Consider the following 10849-nt stretch of genomic DNA (forward strand, 5'->3'; position numbering starts at 1 on the left):
TTCAGACGCAAAGACCCCTACCAGATACTTACCACCATCTTCACTCCGTGTCACGAAAAAAATAAACTGTGCCAAAACCACCCCCGCAATGCATGACGCCTGTTCAAATACTGCTGAAATCACAATACCACTCATTACAAAATCATTTCCCGGAAATAGGAGCATGGCGGGTTGCGCCATGGCATTTGTGGGGGAATTTATTTCGACTGTCCCTGCGTTACTAAAAAGATGCATTTATTCACAGACACCTATTTGTGTTGTCGTTGTACGTGACTGCTAGAGCGGATCTCAGCTTTGAAATTTCGTGTCAGTACTCCTTTAAGCGGGTGCATTAGCCCTTCTCACGCCCGATTCTTGGCCAATCCCCCACGAGGGTATGTGCCATGTCAGCGGCCAGGCAGCGCGCGCCCATCTCCCCCCGTTGCCAAGGAAGACGAGGAGATTCCTGGCCAATCCCCCACGTGGGTGTGTGCCATGTCAGCGGCCAGGCAGCGCGCGCCCATCTCCCCCGTTGCCAAGGAAGACGAGGAGCGCGCGCACCCGCAGCTGTTGCTATGCGGACGGCGGCGGACGCTTCAGGCTCGCTTAAGAAGTGCATTCGCACTTAAAAGTAGGCAACTCTTAGCTTTATTCAGTTCATTCGGGGAGCACAGCCGGCCCCTCTCGGAGTGTCACCAACGGCAATTGCGCCGTTAAGTCCTGCACTGAGAACGCAGTTCACGCATGGTGTGTGGTACTTAGTACTCTGAGAGGCATCCTGAAGGAATACCGCACCCGAAGGTAATTGGCTTCGAAAGGGGTTCTCTGTTCTTGCTTCATTAGACAAATTTGCTAAAATTTTGGCGCCAAGCTATTGGACTGTCCTTTTTCTGCACGATGGGCACGTCAGGCGCCGAGCAGACAGAAAAAAGCATGGACCTAGCTTCAACTCAAGTTTCCCGTCAGTCGCATTGTAGACAGCTAGTGGACATAGAAGTATTGAGCGTTAGAGACGAAGTTTTGTAAGATGATAGCCTTTCTTAGGCTACCTTGTTTTGGTAGCTTAAAGGCTAAACGTGTTTTGCCTTGTCTGTGACTTCATCAGCTTTCAAGTAAAACATTGACAGACAGACAGACGGACAGACAGACAGACAGACAGACAGACAGACAGACAGACAGACAGACAGAAAGACAGACAGACAGACGGTGTTCGTGTTTGAATAGCCCAAGGAAGACAACCGTATTGAAAAGAAGATGAAGCCGACCGCGGTGGAACTTGGAAAAAAATTTACAAAGGGTGAAGGAGAGGTTCTTGTGATTTCCATGGCGGTCATTTGCTTTTTGTAAATCCGAGTTCCAAATACACCACCGCCTTCGCATTCTCTTCACCAGTATTATATTTAGTAATTTGTTTATTTATTATATGCCAGTGTTTTACGGTATTAAATAGCAACCCGACTGGAATGAGCAAGTCCAATTATGGCTCTTTGCATTTGTGGCAGCGTTGGACATTTTAAAATGCTGGAACAATATTGAAACTTCGCGTAGGGATCTAATAAAATAATATTGTGGCCTAACTCCAACGTTTCTTTTTAGGTAGCGCAATCAAATAATGCTTCTTGAAGTCCACACTAAGACACGCAACGTCTGCATAGTACTTTATATGCTTTCTTTACCCGTTTATTAAAAGTTTGGTGCAGGGGAGCGGAGAGCCCGGGTAACCTAAATACGCTAGGGTAGGGGGACACTATTTCAGTTGGGAAGGTGATCAAGGTGGCTACGAAGTTAAGTATTATCACCTATTGATTATCGATGATAACATTTCTGTCCCAACATACACACCAACTGTTACCTCAGAGGGCATAGCCACCGTCAAGCCGCATGTAACTGTCTTATCGGTGCTCCCGGCCTTTGTACCTATAAATGTGAAATAGCGCTCGTTTGATTGATTGATTGATCGATTTATTAATTGATTGATTGATCGATTGACCGAACGATTGATTGATTGATTGATTGATTGATTGATTGATTGATTGATTGATTGATTGATTGATTGATTCATTCATTCATTCATTCATTCATTCATTCATTCATTCATTGAGTGATTGAATATTTGATTGATTGATTGAGCGATCGACCCATTCATCGATAGACTTCTCATGGCTTCTTTTCCTGCTCTCCCAACGACAATGAACCACGTCGCCATGCTCCTCTAGAATGGGTAACAAGTGTATTTATGCCAAAGAGGGAGACGGCAAAGTTAAAAGAGAGTTTTATTGCGGTGCAGGCTTCCTCTACCCTCTCGTCCCAGTCCAAGACCGTGTCCTTAAAGGGACCCGGAAAAGCTTTGTGAAGGTGGCAATCAAATGCATTCATATGGTAGAACACATACCAGGGGATTTTTGAGCCAAGTGTGAGCCCCATACGTTGTACGGATAATTTGTAAACAATTTTTGAAGATCGCCTTTCTCAGCCGATGAGCGCGAAGCCGCAGCGAGCCGACGGCGGCTGACGCAACGGCGATCGCGGCTGACGCAACGGCGAAGGCGCCCCCTGATTCTCTTGGAGGAAAAGCAGCCCCCCGGCTGCTCTTCCTCCTTCCTGCGCGATCCTGAGGCAAAGGCGGCAAAGGCGGGTCCGCAGCGATTGACGCGAGCCTAGGCACAGGAATGTAGCTAGCGCAGAAGGGAAGTCGAGCGTCGCCATGTCACATGGCTGTTCCCAGTGTTTCCAGCTGCTTTGAAGGAAGCAGAGAGGGAGGAGGAGCCGATCGGCAGGTGGGGAGAGGTGCATTTAATTGCTTCTGCCGCAGCTAATACTGAATGTAGATCAAAAAATTCCAACGGCATTGCATCGCTATATTGGTGCTACGCGACAATACAGACCTTTTGTAACTTTTACAGAAGGCTTTTCTGGGTCCCTTTAAGGTCAAGCGCTGGGCTGCACAATGTACACTCGCCCTGCTTTTTAGAGGTAATTTTGGTGGCTTTGTAAGGGGGTGTCAAAAATAGCCAGATGATAATGTTGAAGTAATGGAAACAATCTGAACACCGCAATGAGCACACCGAAAATTTATCTCATTTTTACAGGGGCTATATAGACAAAATACAACTTCGTTTCTCACGTTCGTTCCAGCCATTAAAATCGTTTTTTCAACGGAGGAAACGCAACCAGAAGTGAAAACCTACAAAATTCGTGCTAGGGTGGCTCACTTTGGGCATGTGTGACCTGATATGGGCAAGTTCTAAGGCATACTTATTATTGTGTTTACTGCACATTTGCGCTCAAGTTCTTCGATCAAACGGAACTGGGGGCGTCATTACAATCACCCAGTGATATTTCTTGGTTATTGCTTTATCTGCCACCGCCAATGGCACAAACAACATGCGGTAACGATACAGGAAAATCCCACAAAAACTGGCTTGTAGTTGCCACTGCCTGATATATTTTCTTGATTATCTTTAATAAAGTTTGCATTGAAATTGGGGTTCTTGTAACCCGGTGAAGCTGACTTTTTGAGCCAAACTTCATGGGCCTTTCACGACTGTAGGGACATGTTGTTTCGGCTTTTGTTTTTTCTTTCTTGTTTTACTTTTGGTCTCTTTTTAGTTCTCTGTCTTGCATCTTCCCTGTTTCAGCCCTCTCCCCAAAGTCAATCCTGCATACACCAGTTGCTTGCGCCCATGGGCCCATAGAATTACATGACACAAGTTAACGTGTTCACCGAAATACGGTCATGAAGGAGACATTTTACCTTCGGAAAGCCCCCACTTATTATAAAATTTGTATCGGCCATGACGCTCACCGGGAGAGGGAGAGTTTCTGCCGCTGTATGGCTCATATGTAGGGGTGGTGGTTTTCGTGGTAGTAGTCGTAGTTGTCGTTGTAGTAGTCACCGTAGTTGTCGTCATCGTGGTGGTCGTCGTAGATGCCGTGGTGGTGGTCGTCGCTGCCAAACACAGAGGCAGTAAAAATAAATACCCTTTCACGAGAGACGCCGACAACTGACATTGCAAAGTAAATCTTACTGGTTGTTGTCGCGGTCGAAGATGCCATCGACGGGCTGGTCGTCGTAGTTGTCGTTGTAGTAGTCACCGTAGTTGTCGTCATCGTGGTGGTCGTCGTAGTTGCCGTGGTGGTGGTCGTCGCTTCCAAACACAGAGGCAGTAAAAATAAATACCATTCCACGAGAGATGCCGACAAATGACATTGGAAAGTTAATCTTACTGGGTGTCGTCGCGGTCGAAGATACCATCGATGGGCCCACGATCGCCGGTGAGGCTGAAGTGCCTGCGCTAGGGAACGACGGGCCGGGGGTCACCGTCGGAAGCCTTTCTGTCGTGGACACATCCTTCCCGCCGGAGAACGTCGTCAAACCTTGGTCATCGCCTGGTAAGCATGGACGTCCAAATTTCAGGACATTCAATTTTGTTTTGCACTCTCTGTCTGAAGCACGTTTTCGTATTCAGTAGCGATAAGGCCCCATTCGGTAGCAAAGACGTCTAGACTTGTTCAACGGAGGCCCTTGTTCATGCGCGAAGACAAAAAAAAAATCATGTCTAACTTAACACGGCAAAAACCCTCATATTTCTGACAGACAAGTTTCGTTCTCCAAGGCATATTTGTGCAAGTGAGACCTCCGCTCGAGATATTCGACGTTGACGATAGTAAAAAACCGTTGGATATCTAGATTTTGAGCAAGGCGTGTTATAATTAAATGCGCTTTTGAGAAGAAATTGGTTGTAGACAAATTGGGAGCGCGTTCCGGGGCAATGAAACAGCAGCGCCAGAGGAGTGTTCTAAAAAACGGGGTGGAGCTCGCATCAGGAAAGGAAAAGGAGTCGTACCGGAGGGGTGTTCAGAGTAAAGGAGAAATTTCGTCCAGAACGTACTGAACGAGCTTGGTAAACGCCGCCGCGAGCTTCATTCCAGGTCATTACAGGTGACAACGCACAGGGGCGAGTCGGGACCCAGAAAAAGTACGCCACGGCGGAAGAGGTTAGAGACGTTTGACATGATTATACTCGTAGGCGACTTCAGATTGAAGTGGCTGTGGACGAAGAAGCTGCGGTAGCAGCTCGTTGAGACCAATGAGAGCGGTAGCAGAAAGTTCAGCAGCATGTCAGCAGAAAGTCCGACAAGGTTTTCGCTTTCACACCCTTAAGACTTATAGCATCTCCCGTTACTTTTTACGGTCTCACTCTAACCATATGCAACCCACTGCGATGCAGCAAGAAACGCTTTTTGTAGAGCTTTGCTATTTAAAAACAGCTTAATTATCCTTATTACTGCATCTCTGAGCTGCGAACATCTGGTGATGTTTACAGCGTAGATCAGCTGTTCGTAAACGAGTAACAAATTGAAACTCGGGGCAAACTGCTTGCTGTTGTATGTCGCTTCCTTTAGCAGCCATGTTGGCGACAAAGCAGCGTCACGTACTGTCATCTACAACTACGCTACAAGTTTTGCTGCTCCTCTTTTCGTCCTGCCGGGAACCGTCATACCGTACTACCCTGTCTAGTCGCGTTGGCACCCTGTCAGCTGCGTCAACGCCCTCTATCTCTCTATGGTCGTTTATCGTACGCATGAGATCCAATTGACCATCATGACCTCGCGTCACAGTGGCAGGAGTGTCAACAGCGCCAGCCGCGCAACATAGTGCCTACGTTGTGAATTTATTGTTATAGGATAACTCCCCATCTATTGTTTTCTTCTGTGCCGAAGGAGAGAGAAGAAAAGCCGTTCCACCTCACTTCAGCAAACCCCCTTGTTTCGGTCATCTGGTCGTCTCCGTCACTTTATCTCGTGATATAAGAAGGTCGATATTGCCCATACAAAAACTGTCTTCCGGCAACAAATGCAAAACATTTGTGTTTGGAACTGAAGCCGAGTAAACTTCGACTTTGAAAGCTGGCTTTTTCACAATTTCTGTAACACAGTGAAACATACTCGTAAGGAAAAAATAGGTGAAAAAGGTGCACTCGGAAAAAACTCGGAAAAAACTCGGAAAAAAGGAATACGTAAAAAAGGAATACGTAATGCACAATACAGAAAAAAGGAATACGTAAAAAAGGAATACGTAATGCACAAAAGTGAAATGTGCAGCGAAGTGTGCAGCTCAGCATGATTTGCGAGTCGCGGCTGTCTTGTGGCTGTGGTTGGCGAGCGACTTCCTGCTAGTCTTCAACTGCTTGTCACCCTTTGCGCAGCCGCACAGGGAGCGCGTTCCATCTTGCGTTTCCCTAGTTTGAGATGATGGGTTCGCCCTGTCCCTGCGATTCGGCAGGTGGGACTCCGGTGGGTAGTGCTGGTGCTTCGGGCAGCCCCCACCTCCATGACTTTGACGCCCACACCCCAACCAGCTTGGTGGACCTGGTCGTGGTCCAGCCAGCAAACGATGATGGCTAGGCCGAAGTGATTGTCAAGCCCGGTATTTTCCGCACCCCGGGTGTGTGGTGGTTGGACGCCGGGCTGAGTATGCCCTGCGCTCCTGACACATTGAAACCCTTGTTTCCACCACACGGCCACTTAGGCCGGTTGCCACACACCCCTTTAGCCGTCGGGCTGGTGAGCGCCGACATTTCCCGTGGGACACCACATGGAGGCGGGTGCGGGCAGGGGGGAGTGTACCCCAACTCCTACTACTCCCCCCGGAGCAGATGGTCAATGCTGACTGCTCAATGCTGGCCGCTCTGTATAACACATTTTATGTTCACATTATTGTTTACGTCCACGAGGAAGGTCAGAACAAAATATCCTTCAGTAATCTGCTACTGCATGACGTAATCTTCTCTCCGTGGCACCAAACTGCCGACACGAGGGCTTTAGTGGGGTGACCAACGCGTTGGCTGAGGATGGTGCACGCTGTTCGGCCATGTGTGTAACGTCACGGTTTTAGGACTGACCTCATGCTGCCCTGCGCGTGGAGGTAGTGGAAACTAGAGCATTTTGGTACCCTGTGGTGGAAATTACAGCCGGGATGGGAGCGCTCGCCCGCGCGCACGACCGCACCGGCAGTGGTGCGACGAGAACGGGGACGTCACGAGCGCCCTCCTGTCATGGCGGCCGCCTGGGTGTTCGTTTAGTCAAAACCAAAACTCATGCGAATAAGCGGAGCTTTCAATAAATATTTACGCTGCTATCGACAGTCAACTGTATCATTCAAGGATTACTGGGCTGGTAGGCAACGATCGCTGCGGGAAAAAAATTAACGCCAAATTTCGTGTCAGTGGTCGTAGTATGTTTGTGTTTATAGGCGCAAGTGTATCTAGGGCCAAATAGCGGCAAAACTATGTTAAGCGGCTGTTCAATAGTCAGGGTTATGTATGAAATGAGTATGATACATCCTAAAATATTGTATATATGGGTGTTGGTGGCCCTTAGAATAAAGCATGCAGGAGGAACGGAATGGCCGATGAAGGGGATGGTGGATGGAACGTGACTGTAGCTCGAGCCCAGGAGCATGCTACGTGAGCGGGCCCCTCGTGCATACAATGAAATCATCAAGGCTTTGCTCAGTGTCGTAGGCTCTGACGTCACGCACTGTACGATATCAGCTTTAAAAACTGATGTCTGCAAGTTAACTAAAAACAGATTTGTTTGTGAACATAGGTTCACCTATTAATTGACCATGTTTAGGGGAAATCTCCTCGGTAGAGTAAGTTTCTGCAAAGGAAAGTTTGATATCTACCTGAATGCGGTGGTTTCGGGTTCGAATTCTGGACCAGGACAAATTTTTCTTCAACTGCGAAGTTTCGGAGGAAGCTGTATAGCTTTCCTTTGTAGCCACAAGACTGCATTCAGGTGAATGTCAAACTTTCCTTCGCATAGGTTCATCTCCTAAAAACAGTGACGGGTGTAGCGGAGTGTTCAAGGTATAGATTTTAGAGAAATGGCGTTTTCTTGCCTCATTGCAGGACGCGCACGCAATTAAAACATGGAGGACGGAGAGCCGGTCCCCACGCTTGTCACAAACTGGTGGGAGTATGCCATTTAAAAGATATGCGTGTGTAGCGTAAGTGTGACCTATCCCTAGTCTGCAAATCGATACTTCAATGAAACTGTTCTGTTTTTGTGTTGTGTATCTTTGTACGTGTGGTTTTATCGAGTGGAGCTTGTTGTCTGTGTGTATGCCCCGCGTGTGCTGCCAGCATTTACGGATTCTCCTTCGGATCACTGGCTTCAAATTGAGGTAAGGGATCTGCGCGACGTCAACACCACTGGAGAGGGCCTCCAAAGTGGCGTTCTGGTCGGTAATGTCACCGCCCAGAACTCCACTCTGTCCAGGGATTCAGCAAACAAGCAATTATAATTTAATTTAAAAGCAGTCACAAGAGCTTTAAAAAGGTTATTGAAGACAAACTTTTTTGTAGGTTTAAAGGATTCTTGTGCTGTAACGACACTTAGGGAAATTGTACAGATAATTGATTCTCGTATTTTGTCCTCTTAATGTGTTACACTGTGAACAAAATACCATAAGCTTCTGATGTGAAGATACCGCTATTTTCGTTCAATGTCCTTGTGCTGGCGAAATCCGGGCAATGTGAAGCACACGCGACCGCGCAAGCAGACGTTGAGGCATCCGTGTAAAATGAGATGTATGGATATGTGTGTTGTATATTTTAAAAAATGCTGTAAGATATATTCACGAGGTGAATGGCGCTTATCCCTATGTTTAAAGGATGTGTCGCAACGAATCGTTGACATTTCCCAAGGCGGGACTACATCGGCGATGGAGGTCTTCATGCCCTCATAAAAAGATACCCCTATTTCCTCTGCAATGCCTTTGACACGTAAGGATAAAGGGGCAGGGATCGAAGGGCATGCTAAATAAAAACGGGCATACGAGACGTCATTTAGAATAGATCGGCACGGGTGACTCTTCGCAGACATTGTCCTAATAGGATTGAGCAGTGCTGTATAAGCACGCTGGTGGTCTATGCACCAGTGGTCACATTCTTCATATAGACTTTCAATAAGACTTGTGCTGAAGGATCCCGAGGCAAGGCGAAGGCCTAAATGCAGCACTGGGTCCAACATTTTTATGGCAATTTTATACACAGAACCGTACGTTACGCTTCCGTTGTCTATACGGGACCTAACTAAACCGACAAACAGGTGTAGATGGCAGTCTTCATCAGCACCGACAACACTTTTAAAAAGTTCATGGTGTTTAAGCATTTTTGTTATAGTGTCTTTATGTTCCGTATGAATGTTAGCTTTTTGTCAAGTATAATACCTAAAAACCTATGTTCTTGCTTAGCGGGAATCCGTTCTCCGTTCAGCGTGATGTCAGCTTCTGGATGAATTCCACGCTTTCTTGTGACTGAAGCACGTACTTTTGTAGGATTCAGTTTAAAAACATTTCCCTCTGTACATTTAACAAGACTGTATAAACCTATCTGTATTTGCCTTCCACATATGAACAGGTTGGAACACCTAAAGCTAATATGAACATCGTCTACATACATTGAGGAGGAGATTGTGGGTGGCAGCGATTTTCCAAGCGAATTCATTTTTAACCACAAATAGAGTACAGCCTAATACTCCGCCTTGAGGAACACCCTTTTTTTGTATGTACGTTCTGGATAGCACTGTCCCTACTCTTACCCAAAATTTTCGCTGTGCCAAATAACTTTTAATAGTGTTTAACATGTGCCCATACATACCGAAAGCCTTGAGATCAAGCAGTGCGCCGTGGCGCCAAGTGGTGTCATATGCTTTTTTCTAATTCAAAGAAAACAGAAAGACAGTGCTGTTTGTGGATGAAAGAATCCTTGACATACGATTAAAAGGCTACTAGCTGCTCAGTTGACAACTGCCCGGCTGACAACTGCCCAGGATGCCATTATACTAAATAAAATACATCATCCCTTATTTGCCATTTTTTCGAAAAGCTTTCACAGGCAACTTGTGAGAGCTGTTGGTAGGTAAATGGCCGGTAGTGAGGCATCTTTACCCTCTCTTAACATGGCAAATACACCCGCCGCGGTGGCTCATTGGCTAAGGCGTTGCGCTGCTGAGCACGAGGTCGCGGGTTCGATTCCCGGCCGCGGCGGCCGCTTTTCTGATGGAGGCGAAAAGCAAAAACGCCCGTGTGTACGAGATTTCGGCGCACGATAAAGATCCCCAGGTGGTCAAAATTAATCCGGAGCCCTCCACTACGGGGCGCCTCATCGCCTGCGTTGCGTCGGCGCGTTAAACCCTACAATCAATCAAACATGGCAAATACAACAGCAACACTCCAAGCTCTCGGAAAGTATCCTGCTGCCCAAATTGTTTTGAATAAGTGAAAAGTGTTTGGAGAGTTTTGGTGTGCAGATGTTGTATCCTTGTATATGATATCCTATCCTCCTCTGGCGCTGAAGCCTTACATGCTCTTAGGGCAACCAAAAGATCTGTTGGAGAAAATACAGAGTTTTATGGTCCGTCCGATGTTTTGTTATCTCTAATCGGTTTTTTTCTCCATTGATCATTTGTGTCTTAAGAAAGTATTCGTGTAGTGAGAAGAACTTGAAACATATTGAAAGTGTTTTGCAAGTGCGTTTGCCTGGTCCTCTAGGGTGTCACCCGCACTGTTAACCAAGGGTAGGCTGTTTGTTTTCCGTTCATTAAGCTTTTTATTTATATTCCATTTTGGCCTGTATCTGTGTATGAAGTGATAGAAGTATCAAAAGAGCACCCGCTCTCTTTTTTTGGCTTGCTGGCGAATGCGCCTTCCTTGTGCTTTCGTACGTTTGAAGGAAATGAGGTTTTGGGGAGTGGGATACCGGCGAAGGACCCGCCCTCCCTTACTTTGAGCCGGCCGTGCATGCCGACACTTCTCATTCCTCCACGGCCTCCTAGTGTTCGGTGTGGCACCAGATGTTTA

General features: G+C 46.9%; 1 protein-coding gene across 1 annotated transcript in view; it reads right to left on the minus strand.

Annotated features, from left to right (window-relative positions):
• The window catches only part of LOC144139702 (uncharacterized), a 48948-nt gene extending 44594 nt beyond the window's left edge, over positions 1 to 4354 (minus strand). The window contains exons 1-3 of the mRNA XM_077671988.1: positions 4207 to 4354; positions 4008 to 4127; positions 3785 to 3928 (exon numbers count right to left, since the gene is read on the minus strand). Coding sequence (XP_077528114.1) covers positions 3785 to 3928; positions 4008 to 4127; positions 4207 to 4234 — 292 coding nt within the window. The 5' untranslated portion in view covers positions 4235 to 4354. The remainder of the gene's footprint in view (positions 1 to 3784; positions 3929 to 4007; positions 4128 to 4206) is intronic.
• Between the last annotated feature and the right edge of the window lie 6495 nt (positions 4355 to 10849).

The sequence above is a fragment of the Haemaphysalis longicornis genome, unplaced genomic scaffold (assembly GCF_048455015.1).
Source record: "Haemaphysalis longicornis isolate Haplotype H1 unplaced genomic scaffold, Haemaphysalis longicornis Haplotype H1 scaffold_5, whole genome shotgun sequence".
Taxonomy (NCBI): domain Eukaryota; kingdom Metazoa; phylum Arthropoda; class Arachnida; order Ixodida; family Ixodidae; genus Haemaphysalis; species Haemaphysalis longicornis.